This window comes from Amia ocellicauda, chromosome 16 (genome assembly GCF_036373705.1).
Source record: "Amia ocellicauda isolate fAmiCal2 chromosome 16, fAmiCal2.hap1, whole genome shotgun sequence".
Classification (NCBI taxonomy): Eukaryota; Metazoa; Chordata; class Actinopteri; order Amiiformes; family Amiidae; genus Amia; species Amia ocellicauda.
This window is the reverse complement of record NC_089865.1, coordinates 2,578,677-2,602,170: the sequence shown is the minus strand read 5'-3', so window position 1 is coordinate 2,602,170 and position 23,494 is coordinate 2,578,677. Positions and strand designations below refer to the sequence as shown.

At 49.5% G+C, this 23,494-nt stretch overlaps 1 protein-coding gene across 2 annotated transcripts in view; it reads right to left on the bottom strand.

Annotated features, from left to right (window-relative positions):
• Positions 1–21: 21 nt before the first annotated feature.
• dnah7 (dynein, axonemal, heavy chain 7) overlaps positions 22–23,494 on the bottom strand; it is a 49,671-nt gene continuing 26,198 nt past the window's right edge. The window contains exons 41-65 of one of the 2 annotated variants that reach the window (XM_066687975.1): positions 23,179–23,408; positions 22,421–22,751; positions 20,593–20,939; positions 20,098–20,278; positions 19,373–19,558; positions 17,795–17,958; positions 17,400–17,554; positions 16,424–16,614; positions 15,508–15,641; positions 15,006–15,341; positions 12,954–13,080; positions 12,607–12,801; positions 11,225–11,317; positions 10,330–10,506; positions 10,060–10,221; positions 9,591–9,791; positions 9,301–9,462; positions 8,732–8,914; positions 8,198–8,335; positions 7,605–7,616; positions 4,895–5,125; positions 3,621–3,773; positions 2,603–2,780; positions 1,029–1,132; positions 22–292 (exon numbers count right to left, since the gene is read on the bottom strand). In XM_066687975.1, coding sequence (XP_066544072.1) covers positions 86–292; positions 1,029–1,132; positions 2,603–2,780; positions 3,621–3,773; positions 4,895–5,125; positions 7,605–7,616; positions 8,198–8,335; positions 8,732–8,914; positions 9,301–9,462; positions 9,591–9,791; positions 10,060–10,221; positions 10,330–10,506; positions 11,225–11,317; positions 12,607–12,801; positions 12,954–13,080; positions 15,006–15,341; positions 15,508–15,641; positions 16,424–16,614; positions 17,400–17,554; positions 17,795–17,958; positions 19,373–19,558; positions 20,098–20,278; positions 20,593–20,939; positions 22,421–22,751; positions 23,179–23,408 — 4,578 coding nt within the window. In that variant the 3' untranslated portion in view covers positions 22–85. The remainder of the gene's footprint in view (positions 293–1,028; positions 1,133–2,602; positions 2,781–3,620; positions 3,774–4,894; positions 5,126–7,604; positions 7,617–8,197; positions 8,336–8,731; positions 8,915–9,300; positions 9,463–9,590; positions 9,792–10,059; positions 10,222–10,329; positions 10,507–11,224; positions 11,318–12,606; positions 12,802–12,953; positions 13,081–15,005; positions 15,342–15,507; positions 15,642–16,423; positions 16,615–17,399; positions 17,555–17,794; positions 17,959–19,372; positions 19,559–20,097; positions 20,279–20,592; positions 20,940–22,420; positions 22,752–23,178; positions 23,409–23,494) is intronic. The other variant, XM_066687976.1, reaches the window with a different exon arrangement.

The following is a 23,494-nucleotide window of genomic DNA, read 5'->3' as shown; positions in this document are numbered from 1 at the left end:
CATAAACCCCCATTTCATTGCAATTTCACACACAAAACCCCAAACCCTCCAGTTGAACACAGACCCCCGGGGCACTGACCGGGGGCTAGGAGTTGAGCTGGCACAGCAGCGCCACGCCGCGGCCGATCCAGTGCTCCGGCGGCCGGTCCGAGGGCAGCGTCATGGCCACCACGAAGTTGGTGGAGTGGCCGGTGGTGGACAGCGTGCCGCGGCGCTCGCTGGTCTTGTACACCGGGGCCGTGTAGCTCTGCTGCTGCCGCACGTCCTGCCGCCGGCACGGCTTCAGCCACATCTGAGGAGGGAAAGTATGCAGAGCTGAGCGGGTTCTGATCCTGGGGGAAGGGGCCGGTGCGGAGCCACAGAGAGACTCGTTTCAATAAGGGCCTCAAGCCTCCGCAGAAATGAGGAATGTGGGGGGAATCCCAAACCGTCAAATTCTCACTTCAAAGTCCCACACCCTGTTTATGTGTTTTTACTTAAAAACAAACCCGCCTTTATTTCACTCTGGTCAGACATTTCTGATTAGTTGACCTGGATTTCATTTTTTTTTAAACACACATATCAAAAACGGGTTTCTGAATAAAACATTAGCTTGAGAGGTAGCCCGAGCAAAATAAATAAAGCAGTCGGTTGATCAGCGGCCTGCCACGCGCAGCAGATTTAAAATGACTTTCTTCAGGAGACGCCCGCTATGAGCTGTAGCAATGGAGGCACGTGGTTATATTGTGGCTGCGCTTTAATTTCCCTCAAATCAACCCCAGCAGATTTCAGTTGAATAAACACGCTGAACATTGTCTGAGTGAGCTAGGAAGGCTTTTTCCTTCGACAGCAAGGATAATCAACAGCAGCCGTTCATGGGGCCCCACCGGCTTAGAGGAACAGAGACACACAGGGACATACAGAGAGAGACAGAGAGAGAGATGGACACAGAAAGAGAGAGAGATACAGGGACACACAGAGAGAGAGAGTACCAGACATCTGAGGCCAGAGTCTCACTTCTGACCACAACCACAGATGGTAGCACTCACCACAGGCACGGTGTCATACAGCACCTTGGGGAACGACTCGGCCAGCATCTTGGCCTTGCGGTCCCAGCGCGCCCCGTCCAGGAACAGCCCCCGGATGAACACACCTACGGGGCGGAAACAGACGTCAGGGAGAACCCGGGACACAGATGGGTATCGCCCCAGAAGGACGGCCCCTCTGGGTTTTAATGGTTTGTAATGAACATCATTCTCTGCCCGTGACCTCCCCAACTGGGAATTACATCAGAAACGCTGATACAGAAACATATTGTGTCCGCCTGGATATGAATGATTAATGAGTGCCGGTTGTGAAATGAGCGCTGATGAGATCTCGTTACCACCCATTCCACACAAACTTGGACACAACGACAGCATGTCAACCACCTGCAAACACAAACCCCCTGCGAGGATCTCGGCACCGTGCGATCAGAGGTAATGGGATACACACAAGACATGCAGGGGACGGACTTTACTATAGATACCACACACTGCCTCTGAAAACAGCTGTGACGATGGACTCTATTCTATACATCAGAAAGTGTCCAGTCGAGAGGAGCCCATTCGCCCCATCGTGCTCGTTTGGTGTCCATTAATAACTAAGTGATCAAGGATCCTATCCAGTCTGTTTTTGAATGTTCCCAAATTGTCTCTTCAGCCACATCGCTGGGGAGTTTGTTCAGATAGTGACGCCTCTCTGTGTGAAGAAGTGTCTCCTGTTTTCTGTCTTGAATGCCTTGAAGCCCAATTTCCATTTGTGTCCCCGGGTGCGTGTGTCCCTGCTGATCTGGAAAAGCTCCTCTGGTTTGATGTGGTCGATGCCTTTCATGATTTTGAAGACTTGGATCAAGTCCCCACGTAGTCTCCTCTGTTCCAGGGTGAAAAGGTTCAGGTCCTCAGTCTCTCAGTAGGACATTCCCTTCAGACTTGGAATAAGTCTGGTTGCTCTCCTCTGAACTGCCTCTAGAGCAGCAATATCTTTCTTGAAGTGTGGAGCCCAGAACTGTCCACAGTATCCAGATGAGCTCCAAGTCTGTACAGTCTGAAAGCGGTTCTGGAAAAATCCTTCTAAACAGTTCTAAATCGAGAGCCTTTTTAATCCAATAGCTGCGTCTCGTTCCTCTTTAAAGCAGCGCTCTAAACCCCGCGCTCTGTCCCCGAGGAATCCAGCGAGACCGGCCCCCTCCTCTGTGCAGATCCTTAATTAAACAAAGCGTGCGCTCTCCCTCATCAACGCACCCCTGGCTCTCTCGGCGTTCACTCTAATTAGCAGACGCTGTGCGATCACTGTAGCGCTTTGGTCAAACATCAGGATGAGCCTCATCAGAGCTGCGCTGTGTAGCACATTAGCAGTGCCCCCCTCCTGTGCGCAGTCCATTCAAATACACAACCATCCCAGACACATGCGCTCCTGGGGGGAGAATAATACACTTCACTCTTTACACACGTAATCTTTATATCCCAGCAATGTGTCCATTAACGCAAATAAAGCAGGGAGATAAAACCATCGGAAGCTCAATATCTCATCTGACTGACTGAATGGAGAACAAAGGAAGTGTGTGTGTCTCTCTCTCTCTCACCGTCCTCGGGGGGCTGCTGGTACTCCCTGTCCTCCAGCACCTCGAAGTCGAAGCCCAGCAGGTCGATGGGGATGGTGTACTTGCGGGCGTAGTTCTGCTGGCCACCCGTCAGGAAGGCCTGCGTGAAGAAGAATCCCGAGATCCAGAAGACCGCCGGCGTCCCGTTGTCGTACCAGTCCTGCGGAGGGGGAGAGAGAGAGAGAGGGAGAGAGCGATCGGACCAGAGGGGACGAAAACAGAGAGACTGGGACACAGAGCGTCCAACAAGATATGAAAATTCACCCTGCATGTTTTACAGGCCTGTGAATTTTCACATATACACACACTTATCATCTACTTCGCCATTTACCATATGCATCGCATTTTGAGACGGTTGGGAGCCGAGCCAAAGCACACACTCGTTTCCCGAGCCTCACCGGAGAGTTTCCGATCTAGCGTTCGCCGCGGTATCGGAGGATGGGTGACAGGGCATCATGCGCGGTGACTTCTTGTGCGCTTTATTCCGCTCCCCGGTATAGCCGGGAGAGCACGCCGGCGATGACACTGACTGAAGACGTGCGCCACGTGTTTAATGGGCCGACGCCAGACTGATTGATCGGTACACGGGCAGGCAGAAAAGCCTTCATTTCTTTCCCTCCCTGACCTTGCACAGACGCGTTTAAGTCCCGAGCCGCTGACAGACAGCGCTCGTTATTCGAAGTCCCTTATGATTCATCAGTTGGAGCTTCACGTGCTGGAAGCGGCTTCCCCCACCATCTGTTACCATATACACAGTGCATTGATTGAGAGAAGTTACACGAGGAAAACCATTCAACGCCTTCACCTTCTAGAGTTCAGGCCAGGGATTGTAGAACTGCAGGATGATGGGAATTAGACGAGTGTGTTCTGCGTTAACACCAACCCTTGTCCAACTCAAAGCCTGACAAGTCTGAGCATTCAACTTAATTGCGATATAGATCAATCAAATCATCATGTAGCTTTAGTCTCTGCTTCTCACAGCACCCGTCAGCCGTCTCACCTGCAGGAACTTCAGCCGCGCCAGGAAGTCATTGACGTAGCTGCCCAGGGGCTTCAGGCTGGGGTAGGACCTCTTCATCCACATCCCGGGGATGCGTCCCTTCAGGATGCTGTTCACGACCTCCTCCAGATCTGCAGACATCACCACCAGACCCTGTACGGCACAGGAAGACCAAAGCATTTACCCTTTTAGTTTGGAGACAAGCTTGTTTGAACTGTTGATCTTAAGTGATGTCTTGGCTGTCCAGCGGGTCTGTCCCTATCCGCATGTCTACGTCCTGTTCCTGTGGAGTCCCGATGTCCTCTCACAGCATTCACAATCACATTTGGTTTCCTATTCAGTGTTTGGGCTCTTGCTGCTTTCTTTCTCTGCTCAATCTCTTCTACACGAAAGAGGTTTTAATTTCTCATCAAATAAAGGTTGAAAATAGTGCAGACATGTTTTGTATAATAAACGAAATGGGAGTATAGAGGCTTAAAAGCAAAGATCAGAAGCACAAATTCGTCTACAGGCTCCACACGCTGGATCTCCCAAAATAATGAAACCATTTCACTACATAATGTGACAGTGTCTCAGCCTCCCAGGTAAGGAGGTTATAGCAAAACAAAAACACATTCAAATATCATTTTGGGAGAATCATGTCACTTTTTTACTGACATTGCGATGATCCTAGGGACCCAAAACATAAGGTTTATCAGTTACTTTTTCTCTGGTTTTAAGTAAAGTTTTATAGAGTTTTTTCTTCTGGTAGTCAGATAAAACTCTAGTGGCAGCTCTTCTCACAGCAGAGAAAAAAATACAGGTGACACAAAAATAATTGAGATTTTATCGCCCGGCGAGGTTTGATTAAACCGGGCCGGGGTTGTGATTTTTGCTCTGAAGACGAATGACAGACAAAGGCTGATAAACTTTTCCGAAGCGACTTTCTTCTAAATCCCTGCACAATCTCAAATTAATTTCTGAGGAATTCGAACTCGGACTCGTCTTTAAAACGCGTCCAGATAAGGGGAGAGAACCCGCTTTTATTTTTTTTGTTATTAAAACGGTTTTATAAAGGCCTGCAACTTCCCAGACGCCCCGAGGGAGAGCTGTCAGATTAAATTGCCCACCGGTGTCTCCTCAGAAAACAAAAACACCGTTCGGAGGGCGATCTGGGACAACTCGGCACGGGGACATCTTTCATAAACGATAAATAAACACAATACAATCAGCCTTAATGGCAGGAGAGGTTTTCTGCTTCACCGGGATGCACTGAAGACCCTCGCGGAGCTCACCTTGATGGCCTTCTGGATGTTGGCGCAGGAGTCGCGGATGGTCTGCAGCAGCCTGTTAAAGCGGCCCATCTCCTGCACCAGCACTGTGTTCATGCTCTGGCTGTAGGTGGTGGGGAACTTGCGCATGGCCTCCTCGATGTCGAAGTCGGGAGGCAGTTTGCTCAGCACGTCGGCCGCCACCTCGAACACCATGTCGTCCGAGGACTTGACGTCGCCCCCCGAGCTGCGCGACTGGGGGTCAAGAGAGACGTGTGTCAGGGGACGCAGCGGAGGACCGGCTGGACTGCTGCGGCTCGCTGGACTGTGTCTGAAGGGCCGGCGTGTCACTGGAGTTCGGGTGTGTAAGAGCGGCGCAGAACTACTTAATAAGGTTGTTTGTAATGCAATTGGTTTGGCTTTTGGAAATTGTTTATTAAATATTTTTGGCTAGATATAGTCCTATATAAAAATCTCTAGTGTAAAGATAGCAAACAACAGATCTTCTCTCCACTGGAAAGTAACAGTGGACAGACTTTGAATGATATGCGGGGCCTTTAATCGGGGGGATTGCAAACGCTATGAAGCTTCCCAGATTATTGTCTTTAAGTTCACAGAGTTACCTCGTCGACAACCACATACCAATCAGCCTTCAGGACATCGAGTTCAGGAACGCTTTGAAGTTAATGAGGATTTGGTTTGAGCACAAGCTCAGAGTTCTGTGGGACGCCGGCCCCGTCAGCTCTTGGAATAATCGCTCGCTTCATAGAGCCGACAGAGAAATACCACAGCGGTTCACACGCGGGCTTGTTTTTTTAAGGAAAGCACTCTATGACTATTCTAATAATTATTCCTGATATACTGCATTTGCACTTCGAGCTTGAGTTAAAGATCTGTGGTCTGAGACTCAGTCCTGGTCCTGGGGACGCCCGGCCCTGCTGGGTTTTGTTCCAACCGGGCTCTCAATTACTGAATCGAACCCACAATTGAACTCATGTGTTTCATTGTAGACTTTTAAATTGTGTAGCTTTTTAAATGTTGGAGATTTCAAGTTCCGAAATGAAAACCGTTTACAATAACGATTCCCAGTTAGGCCAATTAGTAAATTTGGGTTCAATTAAGTACCCTACTAGTAATTAAGTAATTGGCAGCTCAGCAGGGCAGGGGTTTGAGAACCACTGCTTTAAGAAACTAAAAGATGTAAAAATATAAATATAATAATACTAATGACTACATGATGACGAGTTGAAAGAAGTCTCCAACCGCTTACAGATTCTTACTGCTAGAAGAAAGATGTAACAAATGAAACAAGCAGATCACAGATGAAGCACATAGAACAAGTAAAACATGTCTGTATTGCTGCTCACAGCCCGCAGCTACGACAGGCCCCTGCAATCTGCACAGACATCCTGTTTCAGTGGAGTGCGATTCCCTCGTGTGTCTCATTGCGTCTTCCTGCAGGCGCTTGTCTTTAAGACGGCGATTGAGCTCCTGTAACTATTGGTTCACCAGACATCGCTCCTTCCCAACTGAAACAACGGTCACTTCTCGCAGATCCAGCGCCTCCCCGAGATCGACCCCAATCTGTTCACCCCAAGTCAGACTTCAGGAGTCGCGCACAGGTTACCACACCACACATAATTCAATCGCAAAGACCATGAGGCCAGAGACGATATCCGCGGTTTTAAAACACGCGTGGAATCGCGCTTGTCCTGCAGAATATCGGACAAACGCCGTGATGTGGTAAGGAACCGTGTGCGATTAAAGAAAGATCAATACACAACACTTTGATGACTGACTGGAGAAAACATGGTTGTGTGGATCTCTCACCCACTAGAGCCCCTCTACACCAGAACCAGACTACAGGACCCCTACAACGAAGGATGGGAAACAAAGGACCGGAAGTGTGTCTGAAGAAGAGATGACTGATTTGCAAGAGTCCTGGCAGCGAGACACGATCACCGAATCGACTGAACTAGCTCTCATTCCCCACTCATTTTTTAACTTAAAAAAAGCCCTTTAAAGTCAATTATCCATATAAGAACAGAGGAATTGGGATATGAATCTCTTTCAACAAACGTCCTCTGAGCTTCCTCCGTCATACAAACACTACACAGAAAACAAGGCTGGCTGTTCCCCCTGCTGACAACCCTCCCAGTCTGAACCAGCTGGAGACTAAAGTTCAGTAAAACTGTGATCCAGTCACAGTGCCCTCTCATCAAACGAAAACAAATGCCCTACGGTGGCACACTGGCGACAGACAAAGGTGTGCATCTCCAATTGAGTTACAAAGGGAATAATACGATTTGATATCTGATGCAAAAAGTCACAATTGTTTTCCCTTTAACAGTAACATTTAAGCTTTGTCTTCTGGGAGGAGTAGAGTCTCTGTAAAGCCCTTAAACTGTCTAGTTTCAAATCTCTACCGCTTAAGTCAAGACAAAAAACCACTTGGTACTCACCGGGTCCGAGCACAAAACTACTCACACTGACCATACAGTCCCCTTTCTCGTGGAGTGAAAGGTTCAATACTTACTACACTGTATCTGATACTACTCAGCCTCTATACTGCTAGTGAAGATCACATTTCCTGATCTCGAACTGTCTGTCTGGCCCTGACCCCTGAGCTGTACTTACTGTCATCTCTTCCTGCAAGACACACAGAGAAAGGGGCAAAGACGTAAGGGAAGAGACAGATGGAAGAACAGAACTGAAGCGATCGACGTTTACTTACGGTCATGTCACTCTGTGGACGGGGAAGGAATGGAAAACAAAATGGCAGGACACTTTAACACAACAATCTTTACAAAACAACTGAACTGTTGCACAACTCCTTTTCTAGTCAAACATGTCAACATTTCTAAGAGAATCCATTAAACAAATTGATTATATTCTCTTGATCGATTTATTGGCACAGATTGAGTCCACGGTCCGACTCCTTGCTCTAAATGGAGACCAAAACCCGACCAGCATGGCAGATATCGGACGTATCAGAACCACACTCACTGCACTCCGCCTCGGGCTCAGAGTCTGCTCTGCTGTTTTCTATAGAGGATTCAGATCTGGGTATTTTTCAGAATTCAGCATAAACAACTTAAAAATTGAAGAGTTCTGGTAAATATTTAATCGTGAAAAAGTGGAACAAACTCCGCGAATTCTGGCGCAGAGTAAGTGACACAATTCAATTATAAGTAGATAGATGGCCAACAATGGATTTAAAAAAAAATATATGGAACAGTACATGGAAATGGCAAAGTGTAAATCGGGTTAAAACCTTGTGGGGCGACCCCGTGCCCGAGGATTTGAGTGCCACCGGGGCGCAGGTACCTGAGTGAGCAGGATGCTGTCGAACAGCAGCTGGGTCTCCGCTTGGTCCTTGGTGATATCGGCGTTGGCGTTCATGCCGAAGATCTCGGGGGACGGGTTCAGGGGGAGGGTCTTGGTGTAGTCGATGTAGCTGTTGTACTGTAACGGGCACAGCGGGGGGAGAAGATCACCCTGGGCCTCTCAGAACGGACTGAGATGCACACACTGGGCCCAGACAGCTAACAGAGGCCATATTAGTCTCGTACTAGTAAAACCCTCGTTACCTTCGAAGACTATGCAAAGACTAGCCGTGTGAGTATACATTAATAAAACACTGAATTAGGCATTATCAGACAGTCATACGTCATTATTCATCTAAATCTGTGCTCTTGGCTGGACTATGGCTGCCAGGGCCTGTAGGGGAACCAACCCCAGAGTGCCATGGGATATAAAAGTAGTATTCAAAGATTAACCAAAATGGGCTCTAAACCCTGAACCCCTGGGGACCGCAGAGCAGCTCAAAGCTGGCCCACCACCGCAGGCCGGGCCGCGTACCTCTCCCTCGGGGGGCGAGTAGTAAAGGCCGCTGGAGTCGAAGGTGTAGCCGGGCTCGGTGATCCGGGGGCTGTAGAAGATGGACAGGATGCTGCGCAGGGTGCGGCGGTCCCAGTCGTCCGTCACGCGGCCCCCGTAGTTGCACTCCCCCGTCATGTAGCGGATGGCATCGAACGGCACCTCCTGTGGACAGAGACGGCTGAGACCCGGGCGCACAGACGGGCCGGACGCACGGTCGAAGCACCGCTCGCCCGCTGTATATAGCTCCTTCTCACTCCAGCTGCAGGTTAACCTTAACCGCCCCCCCCCACCCCGGACTGATATGACAACCGTCACGGATTTTGAACGCTAACTGAGCCGACAGTTGCGGCTCTCTTCTCTCGAGCATTACTTGGAAATCTTCAAAGCAGGAAGTTGGCGTCTCTGAAATGTTTTGGGGGGTGAACTGAATAAATGAATACACAGATGGATAAACAAGCAAGAAACAAACTGACGCAGCGAGTGAGCAAGTTCGGGACAGGAGCAATCTGAGTTTGTTTTCTGCTCTCCGCTCCGGCACGACTCCGTACCTCGTACTGGTTGAGAAACATGTGCAGCTGCTGGACGGAGATACGCAGGTCCGTCTCGTTGAACTCGTAGGGGATGTTCCAGCCCAGGGGCCCGAACTTGCGCCTCTCCTGCACCAGCGCGTGGAAGAAGCATAGGCCGTACAGCAGCTTCTTAAACACGGCCTGCAGCGCAACGACACACAGCCAGGGTCAAGTCAGCGCTCAGGAAGCAGGCTGACAGTGTAACACATGCCAAACACAACAACAACACTAACACAGAGCTGAGGAAAGGCCGGCCCGCCCCCACTGACCGGCTTGTTGTTGCTGTTGAAGAAGTCGGGGTCGGAGATAGGGTCCATGAGGAAGGAGCGTGCGATGTTGGAGCGCAGGCCCTTGGGCGCCTCGTTGGTCATCTTCACCCCGTTCTGCAGCACCGACACGGGGAACGTGGGCGAGGGGTAGCTGGTCAGCCAGAGACGGAAGTCGGGGTGCGTGGTGTCAGGATTCAACTCCTGCACGAGGAGGGAGAGGAGGTGAGACCCAGGCAAATAACCCTTTCGGTCTTTGACAGAAGACTTTGGCAACTTTCGTGAGTTTCTACCTTCTGCAGAGAAAAGTACTAAAGAAATTCTACACACAAACAAGTGACAGAGAAGAAAAGGAAGCCAGATAAGAATTCGGCTTCAAGGGAACTCAATGGTTTTCTGGATAACGTATCCCTGGAAGACCTCCATGGTTGAGGGTCTGGATGATGGACCTGGAGAAAGGTCTCTATCTCACCTCACACACTTTCTCCAGCGTGGGCATCCAGGAGGTGGCCAGGTGGCAGTTCTGCAGCACGACCCAGGTGCCCTCCTTCAGCGCTCGCTCGATCATGTTCATGGCGATGGGTCCCTGACCCTGGCCCAGCGATAAGGAGCTCAGCTTGGCTCCTCCGAATCCCTGCAGGCCGGCAGAGGGGAGGGGAGAGGAGAGCATGACACCCACATTCGATCACACAGCCCTGCGTGAACACACTACACTACACAGGACCAGAGCCGGCTGTCTGACCTGGTCATCTGCAAACTTCAGCAGAGCAGCCATGGGGTCCGAGCCGGGGGAGAGGATGAAGACCAGCGGGGCGCAGCAGTGGCTGTCCCCAAACGCCTGGCCAAGGTTGAAGGGCGGGGTCTCGATGAACTGACGGCCAAGACTGTTGGTCACAAACTCCTGCACCATGGGGATGATCTGGGATAGGGAGAGGGAGAGAGTCACCTCTGGAGGGGAGGGCTTCACTGATGCCCCTTAATGGGAAATATACAACACTCATAACAGCGCAAAGTCAAGTTAAGAGAAAAAGAGAAGTGCCAGTCCTCAAGGTGACACGTCTATCTGTTTAGAGAGCACCTGGTGTGTGTACACGTTTGCTACACTGCATTTCTGGGGCATGATGCTACGTGGCAGATGTTTTGTGGAGAACATCTGCCGGAGACTCGTGGCCTGGAGGAGGTGCTGCTTTTTCTTGTGGCTCAGGTTAAAAGTACGAGTGAAGGCAATGACCCGAGACCCGTTTTACACGCCAGTGTCGCCACTCACAAGTCATTTATCTGGGACAGCAAACCCCACGATTACATAACCCGTCAGAAAACAACAAGTGTCTGCTGCGCGTTCTGTAAAATAATCTGGTCTAATTTGTAGAAGATCAGACAATTACCCATAATCCCTATAGAAAGATACTTTATAAAGCAGCCTTTGGAACAATAAACCTCTCAGTCTAGCCCATACAAAAACAGCAACAGAAGAACACCAGATGCTCTGTATCCGGCGCGCACCGGGCTGGAGACTCAAATCCCGCAATGAGGCACCGCAGCCGGACGTATCGAACTCCCCACCTCGGCCCCCGCAGGGCACTCGGCTGTGCCAGACTGCCGGGGGGCCCGTCTGGGACACGGCAGGGGGGTCCTACCTTGTCTGGCCGCAGGCAGCGGATGATCAGCATCCTCTGGAAGGCGCCCAGCTTGTCCTGCCAGTCGGGGGGGAAGGCGGTGTGGTGCGGCTCCTGCGGGGGGGAGAGGCAGCTGGGCTCAGCAAAGCGGCTCAGCGACACAGCGACACAGCGTCGCACAGCCGTACACGCGTGTGCGTTAAATATGTATATGACAGAAATGTACAACAACACGTTATACATAACCCTGCTAGTTCAACAGAAATTTGCTTTCCAAAGACAAAAATCAAAATTACATGATGTTAAAGCTTGTAAATGTTTGTGGCTGTGGTGCAAACTATTTCCATATTAATAGTGTTATAGATCATTGTTTCCCCCCCAACATACCTATATTTAGGCTCAGTCCTTTATAGCACAGTTTCTAGTATTGTAAGGTATTTATTCTGCTCTTAGACAGTTCGCCATGCTTTGATTTCATGCTTTTCTATGTTTACAGTCTTGATCACAATAGTCAACTGGGGAAGGCTGATGCGTATCGTCTCTAAATGACACGTGGACGTGGGTTAGCACGTTAAAAGGGGAATTATCACTCAAACACTTTGGGTTTATTTAATTTCCCTTTTAATGAAGAGATCCAAACATGCATTCGCACTCATTTGGAGAGGTAAACCTTGAAGGCATCGCTCCACTCTATCACTTAATCTAGCCATTTGTGGATAATAGGGGTACTTTATCATCAAATTTGTTTTTTAGGATCTTGGGATTTATCGACCTGTTGCAAGATTAAGCAACATAATTAAGCGATAAAGAAAGCAATCTATTCCTGTCAGGGCTGCGAGCGTGGCTTACACTGAGTGATAAACCTTGGCTCAGGTGTGCCGGGGAAGTCTGCACGCCCGCAGCTGCTAATGGCGCTGGAAAGACCCCAGAAGGAAAAGTAATTAACTCCCACTCGTACAGAGCCGGCTTTAATTTCTCCTCAAATGCTCCGATTGCATAAAAATGATTACATTCGCCGTCAGATGCATTTGTTTTTATAAAATACCGTTTCGTACGGGCCATTTTTCATAAATTCATAGTTCAGAGTTCATAACTGACCAAAACAAAAGTTCAGCTCTTTTAGTAAACTGTGGTCATCACATCGTAACTCCCAGGATTTTGTTTTTCTTTTGACTGCTGCACATTAAATATTTTGGCTAAACTTTAATTGTGTCCCTTCCTGACAGTGGGGAGCGGCACTCTACCCTCCTCGGTCCCCTGTTCTGTTCTTCCCACTTGACCACCAGTTTAGCTGTATTTATTATTATCTGATTTGCATTTGCAAGTTGTTGTCAATATATAAACGGCGGGACTCAGGGATGGAGCCGGACCCCGCCAGGCCCCGGGCCCCTCGGCGATCTCACCATGCTGTCGTACACCTCCTTCCAGCTGTCCCTCAGCCGGGCGAAGTCTCGCCGCAGGTCTCTGAAACGCTCCAGCTCGTCTAGGCGACAGATCTCATCCCAGGATGTCTGCGGCAGCCAGGTGCACGGGTTCGAGTGGGGGTTATCCAGACCCACCCCTCCGGTCAGCAGGAACCTCCACTCCGCCTCATCCACCTGGAGAATCAGAGATCGTCCCATCAGATCACGCAATTATCCCCCGGCCCTGAAGGCACACCCTCTTTCTATAGTTAATTTGAATATGTATTTATCTTTACCAGCATCTATTTTTTTAAATTCTTTAAACACAGTAGACCAGGGTGACGCACCATCTTGTCGTGCTTGAGCAGGTTGACGTTGAGGCAGAAGGAGAAGAGCAGCTTATCCTTCTCGAACAGCGAGCGGCACACATTGACGTACAGGGAGTAGGTGAAGTGCTCCCTCAGGATCTGCAGCCTGGACACGCGGGGCGAGAGAACGAGAGCGGATCCGTCACGGCCTTCGCATCACTCCCACATAGCAGAGGGCCGCAGAGTCACAGGACGGACCCTGGGGCTAGATTCTGTACAATCTTACAACCAGGAGGTGAAGTGAGGAAACCGTTTAACTAAATTGTTTAACTGGAAATAATTGGAGCAACTCTCTCTCAATCAACACCGTGGCTTCAAATAACAAATACAGATGTTTCCTCAGGCAGCATTAGAAAACAGTCATTAAAACACAAGTTGAACACAGGATTTCAGACGACATACTACAGTCATGTTCTTGAGTACTTTTCATTTATATTGCTTTTTTAATGAAAGAAATGTGAATATATTTAGCTCTCCCCTGAGTACTTGGTTTCTAAAGCCGAAATGTCAAGAGGCCCCATGAAACCTGTTTCCTCTCAGTCCGACGGCCACCGAACACGGCTCAGTCATCGCAGAGGATAAATAGGACTTGTGTGTGTGTGTGTGTGTTCCTGGACTATTGCAAGGTTTTAAAATGTTTGTATCACCCTGAATAAGGTCATCTGCTAATAAATAAATAAATAAATATCTATATGCAGACAGTTGTCTCCAAAACAAACAACCTGAAATTTTAAATGGTTCTCATAAACGATGATAACAGTTGACTAATGTTTTGTCTGCAACGTGTCAGATGGAAAATACTCGTACTTGTAATCCTGGATGTGAAATATCGGCTCTGTCAGTGTAATTGTACTTCTGTTGTTTCCCTTCATTCCCGCACATTAATAAATTAGTTTTCTTTCTTTCGTTTTGTATTCATTACTCCGAGATATTTATTCAATGTGCTTTGTGAAGCCTGACTGGGTTTGACACGGCAAATTCATCTTTTGAGTAATTTCCAACGTTCTGTTAATACCGAGAGCTAATCAACAGACGAGGCGCTGGAAAGGAAGAGGGAAGAAAGTGCCTCAGACCGCACAATATTTCCTTCTATTCACGGCTCTGGCGGGCTCCTCTTTTGCACCGCGGTTGAAATAATAAGCTTCCCTGCAACAATTCATTATAAAGCAATAACAAACCCTGGAATTTAAAGCACTTCAGCAAAAATATTCATCATATGCATTTCAATATCCTTAGCCAGGTCCTTCCCTCCGATCTCCCGAGAGTCTATTACAGTAACAATAACTGGGCGAGACCGGCAATGCCCAGCAGGTGGGCGGCATCACCACAGTTGGTTCGTCCCGGCTCGTGACCTCAGAGGGAGCTTAGTGAAGAGAACGACGTCTGATTTAATGAATGACCTGCGCGCTTCTACGCATTACGGTAATTAGTCACTCAAAATCTGCAGAAAGTATTTCTGATTTAGCAGAGAAGCCAAGCAAGGACACCAGCAATTAACTCACAACTGCGGTTTCAGCGCAGGGGCAGTTAAAGTATGAAGAAATTAAACATCCATGTACCCACAAAGAACCTACCAGCAACAGACGCACCAAAATTATATATATATTAGCTTTTCTTCTGCATTAGAAGTCTGAAATGTTCCAGTAGATTGTTGTTTGTTTGTTTTTCTGCGTCTATGCATGGGTTCCCCTGAGGCAAAGATAATGCATTAAAACCAGATTCGTAGGAGTCCTCAGGAAAAGGTCATGCTGCCCTTGAATGATTTCAATCGCTTATCTCGTCCGTCGCACGAGTGCACTTCCCTGAAATGGGAAGGAGAGACAGTCTGCAGCATCCGAAGAGGACAAAGGGAGAAGAATGAATGAATTAGAAGGTGCTCAAGAGGTTGTACATGTTTTTTGTCCACCAGAAAAGAGAGAAAAACCTAACCAGGACCTATCTACTCGGCCCGTGAAGAAAAGGAGAGGAAAAAAGACACCGAACCTCACGTCCTATTCAATTCGGGCAGCTTTACTGGATGCACTGCCATACCTGCGGTCCAGGTTGTCGCTCTTGTCCGAGTTGTCGATGGACATGACGAAGAGGTTGATGAACCAGGTCAGGGAGTACTGGTACATGGGCTCGATGTTGGCCAGGTCTGCGATGGAGAAGAACAGGATGGACGAGTGGACGGCGATCGGCCGGTAGCCCATGCGCGTCTCGTCGATCTTCTTCTCCGTGACCTCGGCCACCGCCTGCTTCTCCGAGATCTCGTTGGCCAGAACCTTGGAGGAGGAGAGGATCTTGATGGCCGTCTCGTCCTCCAGGATGTTGCCCTCGGAGGACGACAGCACCTCCAGGATCTTGTCCTCGATCTCTTTCAGTTGCCTGAGGCGGGGAGAGGGAGAGGCAGAGGGTGAGAGAGAGAGAGAGAGAGAGAGAGAGAGAGAGAGAGAGACGTAACACCATCAGAACATCCAAATATTTTCATACTGCACCTTGAACAGCCCACCCCCTCCCATCCTCTACTTTTTCTGAACACCTGGGTCAGTACCTCTTGTTCTCTGCCCCTTGCAAGATGAGCGCCTGCTTCTCCTCCTCTAGGTCGGGCCTCTCCCGTGCCACCACGATGCCCAGCAGCTGGTCCTGCATGCCCTCGGGGGTGATCATGAAGTTCAGCAGAGTTACCTGTGTTGAGAGAGAGAGAGAGAGAGAGAGAGAGGGAGAAGGAGAGAAGGTGTCAGAGGTGAGAAGTCAACCATATAAATATAATGTGCCCTTCCCTAATCCATGACTGTACTGCTGAGAGCCAGGATTACATTCCTACTGACCGCACATCCAGCTTCAAGGTCTCCAAGAGATTATCTCAAAGCTGTCGGCTTGAAAGCTTGTATTTTCTCTCCAGTGTTGACTGCCTTCATGGAAGGTATTTATCCGGGGGAACATGATAAAGCAGGGCCGTGTTTAATGCCACCTCACCCTCGTAACGACGTCAGACTTCGCTCTCCTGGTACGGAGCGACCGAATGGCACGTCTGGCGCAGTGACGCAGACGCGGTGATTAAAATCGAACCCCACCAGTTCACTCATTAGCGCTCACAAAGGTGGTGCTGATCGCTGGTGGTGGGAATGCAAATCTGACAACTGTTTCAACAACAGCAAAATGCAAACATTTGTGTTTTCCCCGTCACCTCATTATCAGCCCGATGGTGAGAAGTGTAATGCTTTCACTGACACACACCTTCATGTGGCGCTAGGTTGTGTTTCTTCAGCAGCTACCCATCACTTTCTGAAGTCAATTAAAATATGGTTATTATTCTGGAAACCGCACGGCTGAAACAGACGCACACTCATCTTCAATTATCCCAAATACACCAAACAAACGTGCATCCGCCAAACCGGGGGGGGGTGTTTATAGTGACTGGCATGAGCAGGACACGCGCGGAGGAGAGGCACTCGGGCCGGGCTCACCTTGACGGAGGTCTCAGGCAGGTAGTGGGGGTTGCGCAGCTTGGTGGTGATGTAGAAGCGGAAGTCGGGCGCGTACTCGATGGTGGAGTCGCCCAGCCGGATGCAGACGCTGCCTCCCTGCTTGAACGTCTGCTTGAGCAGCAGGGGCTCCAGGATGGGGTCCAGCTCTTCACCCACGTTCTCCAGGAGCACTGCGGCCGAGAGGGGACACCAAAGGAGCTCACGACCGAGTTCGAGAATGGGGGACCTCCGACCCAAGACTGGTCACTGTGGGCCTCAAGGTTGGGTCTCAGTTTGTACCCATGAGGGGGCAACTGGATCTTCAGGGCACGTGAGTTTAAAACACAGAGGAGTTGGGCCATGTGCAAAACAGGAGATGCAGAATTATAGTTGGATTTAATGTTGTTCCCTATGAATATATACATTTAAAATCTCTCACACTTAAGAGGAATAGCAACAGAACAGCACAATCTGAGAGCTTACTAAAAGAAAAAAAAAGAAAACACCAGCCACTTAAAAGGAAACATACGGCCACGCTTACATACAAGTTGTGGCAATAAAGACATGATGCCTATGTGACACACATGCTAACGAAATAGAGGCACACTGGGGGACTGAAACCGACAAGCAAGCACGCAATCATGCACTGACATATGTCGAGAGAAAAAGTCATCGGTGTGCTTCCTGTTTCTATTCTGGGCTCTAGTGCTCCCAACAGGCTCTTCTGCTCTTTTCGACACACGGCTTTAATGAAGAATTACACCAGAACCGTGCATTTAAATAACACACAGACATTAACCGCACCCCCGTGTCCCCGGGGCGCACGTGGAGAAAAGGAGTGCGATCCTAATTCTGCAGCTAGTCTTCTTCCATCTCCGCCTGCTGTGCCCATGGGCCTCACTGTGGGTTGTTTGGGGGAACGGCACCACCTTGAGGGGGCTCCTCCTCACTGCGCCACCTCGCCCACCCCACTCACCGGGAGTGCCGAACTGGATGCAGTTCTCCAGGGTGCGGACGAAGTCGGAGTCGCTCAGCTTGATGATGTGCAGGCTGTTGCTCTTCTCCATGTTCTTCACCCACTTGTTCGCCTGCCCCTGGGGGTCGATCATCAGGGGCCACCGCCTCGCGTTCCTGGTGGGGGGGAGGTGTCAGTCAGTCCAATTAACTCATTAACACGGCAGAGAGGGAGCATCGAGGAAAAGGGAGAAAAGGGAAAAAAAGCTCCTACACAGCGGGGCACGCTTGAGAAGCTCTAGGGTTTGTTTTCCCGATCCCAGACTCCTACAGTACCGATCAGAAATAAGTCAAGAACCGCCGCGGTGGGCCGAACCCCTGTGCCGATCACTCGGGTCTCCGCCAGGCCGCACTCACGAGATGATGATGCCGTTGTCGATGGAGAAGCTGTCCGAGGGCAGGCCGGCGATGGTCCAGGCGCGGATCTTCACCGGGTCGCCCAGGCTGTGCATCAGAGACATTCCCCGGGAGCATGGGATCTCACGGGCCTTACACTGGGCCACCCACTGCTCCGTCTGGACCTGCCAATACAGACAAAACATGCACATGACTCCTTCAATCACGTTTGGAAGACCACACACATCTATCTGGTGTCTCTCAATGTACGTGATATTTACTGGGGTTCAGAGTCACTGGAAGAGTCATCTGCTTCCATTTCTCTTATACAGGCGAGACATCAGCCAAAACATTTAAACAGTGTACAGTGAAACTGAAAGGCCCGAGATGTCATTGAAGATATTAAACACACGCCACGTATACTTTGTATACTTTGGGTTTCAATCTTTCCCCAGGATCAATTATTCGTGCGCAAGTCATTTTGTTTGTGCTGTAAAGATTATAAACTGCTTCCCGACTCCCTTCCCAGCCAGTTCCCCCAGAAAGCCCCATTTGCGATGGCTTAAAATATTTAAACGCTAATAATAACTGAGCTCAGCCTGAAGTTAAAGGAGAATGATCGATTGTCCGCGTGCAGCTGAAACACGGATATTTGTGTATTTATCCTGTTCATAAAACGTCCAAAATAACTCCCCATAAATCTTTTTTTGCATTTGATTTTATTAATGTGCTTTGCTTGTGAAAGAATGTGAAAACAGTATATATATATATATATATATATATACACACACATACCAATAATCGTCAAGAGTGCCAGAGAAAAACAAAGTTCTCAAACATGGTTAAACTTCTAAAAAAAAAAAAAGTTCTTATTAAATATTAAAATAAGTGGCATCGAACTGTCACAGAGAGAGTGGTTCCCCACAGATGCAACCAGCTGTGAGGATTTAAAGTGAATGGTAATTTACTGGATCCATTAAAACGTCGTACACTTACGGATGATCTGAGTATGAGATATTGTACTCGTCACTTCAGTTTTAAATGTTCTTAATGACCCGAAATGTCTTAAACCAGCGTCTCTGTCTAAAACAGCCACCTGAACGCGCCCTGTTTTCAGCCTGACACCGAACCCCTTTCTTGAGCATCAGCAGAATTTTCCCTCCACAGAAACGATTCCTGTCATTATTCAAGCAGATTGATTTAAATGACTGATTAGCAGACCAAGTAAATGTTTTCCCAGCATACAATTTAGCAGAGGTGGTTGCCAGGCCAGGGTTGATTTCTCTTACATTCAAAAACAAGAAAAAATTAACAATGGGCTGCAGGCCTCACATATCTTATTAATCAACTAGAATCATCAGTTTCGTTTTCTTCCAGATCAGGAAACTAAAAGGTATATGAAGACGGCACTCAACAACAATATAAATTATGCTTTTATAGGCAGCAAGGAAAGCGCATTAGTGTAGGAGATACTTTCAGACTTTCAAAACAATAGCAATGGCACAAAACAGGAATCACACAAAGGTAAATAAATTAATCCATACAGACACGTCAATGAGCCACAGCCTGGTGCCCACCCCAGGGGCTGCAGGACCATACCTGTCTGTAGCTGGAGGTGAAGGCCCCCAGGTAGGCCACGATGCCCGAGGACACGAGGATGTCTCCGGTCAGGTTGGTGTAGAGCTCCCCCAGGTCCCGGGCCGTCACGCTCCAGCGGCTCTTCTCCCCGCCCAGGCCCCCGATCAGCTGCTCCGCCCGGTCCAGCTTCTTGCTACACTGGTCCACCTGCCGGGGGGCAAAAAGAGCATCTGGATTCTCACTGCCAGGAGGCACACGGGGTCCTCGGATCCACGCTCTCCCTTCGAGCGATCGGAGGACTCTGACTGGAGCCAACACCTCGAGATCAGAATATAAATCCCCGTCATATTCGGAGATGAAAAGATGAAAAGACGCACATGAAAGAAGACTAGAACAAAACAGAGGGAGAAAACGAGGGAAGCCGTGGTAGAGAAGTTTGCAACCTGCCAGATACAGTCTGACAAGCATCCCCACGGGCCGGCTGATTCAGGAGAAAACGATGCCTCTGCAACTTCAAAGACTCGATCACAAACCCTGGGGAAAATTCGCAGCACCTAGTTCGTAACGTTTGTGTTTTAACTTCTGAACTTCAAAATTGGTGAACAACTTTCTCTACGTTCCCTACAAACAGCGGCGGAGGAAGATCAAAGGACACTGAAGGATTCAAACACTAGGGAGACTTCGGAACGGAGACGAACGTCAGTCGACACAAACACAAAAGGCGCCGAGATCTGTGTCCCACCCACCTGGTTCTCCAGGTCAGCTTTCTTCATCTTGTTGGCCTCCAGAGTCTTCTGCAGCTTGGCCAGCTTGTCCTGGACCTCCTTCAGAGCCGCCTGCTTTTTGCGCAGGCCCTCCATGGCCACCTTCAGCTCGCCCTCGGCCTGGGCCAGCTTCTCCTTCTTGGGGGCCACCACCTTTGCCACCCTGCAGAGGAGTATAAAGACGGTTAATGAGAGAGAGAGAGAGAGAAGGGTAGGTACGTAGATTTGAACTTGAGCTTGGTACTTTTCAGCCTTCAAAAGCTCCTGAGGACATCCATTAATAATGCATTGTCCAACTAGCTAAACAAACATGTGTTGTATGAACTGGAGCGGAATCCATCAGCCGCTGAATTTTAATTCCTCGGTGGCAGGCAACCGCACTACTTCAGGACTGGGGCACCCAGGGTGGGAACACGGCCATAGCTCGGCCTCTCCCCAGCCGCCCCCCCCAGCCACCCCCGCCGCCCCGGACCTCACTTGTCGTAGGAGTCCATGGCGATGACCCATTTGCAGAGCCCCTCGGCGGCCGTGGAGGCGTTGCGGATCTTCTCGGGCACGAACTCGGGGTTGGTGATGTACTGCTTGCGGATGATGCCCATGTAGCTCTGGGGGATGTTGTCCTTGTCGTAGTCGTGCAGGCTCTGTAGGAACTTCATGTCTCCCAGCAGTTTCTTGGCCGGGCCCCAGAAATCCTCAACCTTCTTCCCCGAGCCCGAGGGATCTGGGACGCGGTCCGGCTTGATCCCCTTCAGGATGCAGATGGCCTCCATCACCAGCTTGACGCCCGATGGGGGGCTCTTCATGGATTTCACCACTGTGATGTCCTAAACACACAGCACAGCCAAACAGCTAGTGATTATTGACACCCCCAGTTTATCGATATATTTTGTCATGAGCTGCACTCTCAGATCTCTTGTGTTTTTATTAGCGATCAAGAGTAATGTCTGGTTGGGACTTCAGTCATGAATTACACATGCATTTAATGACATAAAATCTATTTAAAAATATTTAAAATGGGTATTGTAGTTTAATTCTAGTCTTTGTTACTCTGATTCACTTGAAACTAGCTGACAATATAAACTGTATCAATATTTATTAAGGTCTGATTGAAAGGTAACAAAAACGAGACACCATTTGCCAAAAAGAAACACAATCGTCGGAAGTCAACATGCATGGCAATGGGATGAGGATGTAATGGGAAACTGGTGGCGATGTGCTCTTGATTTGAAATGGAGCCCAGTTCCTCTGTGGGAGGACAGCAGCAGCTCTCTGATTTAGAGCAACGAAAAAACTATCATTCGATTTGTCAAAACCTTCATAAACCACGTCAGGATCCAGTGACACTATCAGGTGAGCAACACAGGACCCGCGGTTCGATGTCCCGGATCACACGTTATCTTTATCACCAGCAGCGATACACACAGCACATATATATTCCGCAATGGCCGCGTTTCCCCCTCAGAATGGGCCTCTATCCGTATAATCAGCTCGAAACGCGCCGAGCCTCTCAGCCTTCACGGCCGCTTTGTACTCTCCGTCAGTGTTCTCCCACTGTTGTCTATTATCCCGGTGTTGTCGGGTGTTTTTCTCCACTCTTCAGAGACATGTCGGGCGCAGTTGTGACAGCCAACTGATCATATCGAGAGTAATGGAGTATTTCCTCTGAAGGAACATGCACTTATCTCAAACCAGCAGAGGAAGTCATGCTTTTAATGCCGCCGCTCGCGGCTGATTATGCCGACTCCTGCTCGGCAGTGTATCTAGTTAGCGCTCACGATAGCCCGGTATCACAGGGAAGCTGCAGCCTCGTCTCCTGACCTCTGGCTCTTTCAGTCTCATGATGTTTTGTGCTTCATATCACTGCGGGTTTGATTGAGGGAGATGCAGAGATAGAGAGATAAATGGACCGGCAGGAAATACGGTTGGAGGCGGTGATTAACCAACTCAGGGAGAGAGAAGCACAGAGGAGAAGAATTGCGCGATTTAATTCCCACCAAGAGACACAGCGTTGGCTTAATAGCAGATAAGAGAGAACGGTCTGTAAATAAATCTGTCTCTAAATGTTTTAGGCTTCCTAGCCCCCCAGATATACATCATCCTTACTCAGCTGCTGATAGGAAGGCAGGCCACAGTGAAGCGGAGGATCATGGGTAAAATTGTAAAAGGGATTTTTAATTCCCATGCATGACCCCCCCCCCCACCCCCAGTTGGTTGCCCTCTCTACTTGATACCCAGATATCTGCCAGGGTTCACCCATTGGCCTGGTGCCGAGCACAGTGGAGGGGGGAAGGGTGACCGGGGGTACCTGGTTGGTGAGCGTGTCCAGAGCCGCCAGTGCTGACTCCAGGATGGGCAGAGCGTGGGCCAGGTCGGCGTCGCATTCGTCCTTGATGGCCTTGGCCGCCATGGCCTGCTCGTTGGCTACCGCCTCATCCACCTTCACCACCTTCTCCGTCTTGGCCACCTCGATGGACTCGCGCTCGATGACCACCATCATCTCGTCCACCTCCTTGCTGGCTACCTTCAGCTGCGGCTGCAGGGCCTCCAGCTGGACCTGCATGGTGGCCACCTGGGAGGCGGCCGACTCCAGCTTCTCCAGACCCACCTCGTAGCGCCGCTTGAGCTTCATCACCTCCCTGCAACGACACCCGCATGGGCTCCATGAACCAGCCAGGCCAGGGCTTATTTCAACTTTGGCTGTTAGACTTGACCCTGCTAGTGCATTGGTTTATATTAGCTCTGCATGCAGTTAAGGGATCTGTGTTTGTGTTCAGGTTAGACTCAAAGAAAGAGCTTGGATTTTGTTTGGTTTGTTTATGCGTCTTTGTTTTGGCCCACTGGTCATTGTGTATAACAAAATCGCCTCCTTTCACCACATCTTCATCTTTGTGTTGTGGGGCATTGTGTCCAACCCCACACGGTGCCAATATATAAACAAAATAAAAGGCAGAAGCTTCCTGGTTGTGTGAGAAAAAGACCTTTATCTACAGGATACTTTTTAGTGCCCTTCAAGAACCCAAAGACAGAAACAAGGCCAAACAAAATCTGCAGCTCGTGTCTCACGTTCTCCTCCGCTCCAGCAGGGTCTTGAAGGTGGAGATGAGCTCCAGGTAGGAGGTGGGCGTGACGTAGTTGTGTCGCTGCAGCTCTGTGTGGAAGCGGCCGGACAGCGTGATGGTGGAGGTGTGGAAGCTCTTGCACATCTCGATGCAGCCCGCCCGCGTCTCCTCCGTCATCTCGATGTCCTGCAGGAAACGAGAGGCCACCGCCTGCAGGGCGTCCTCCGGCCACGTCTGACAGACACACCCCAAAATTAAAAGGAGAACGATACAGAAACATACACACAAGTATAAGAGGAGTGACCAGAGCGGGGCTCTAC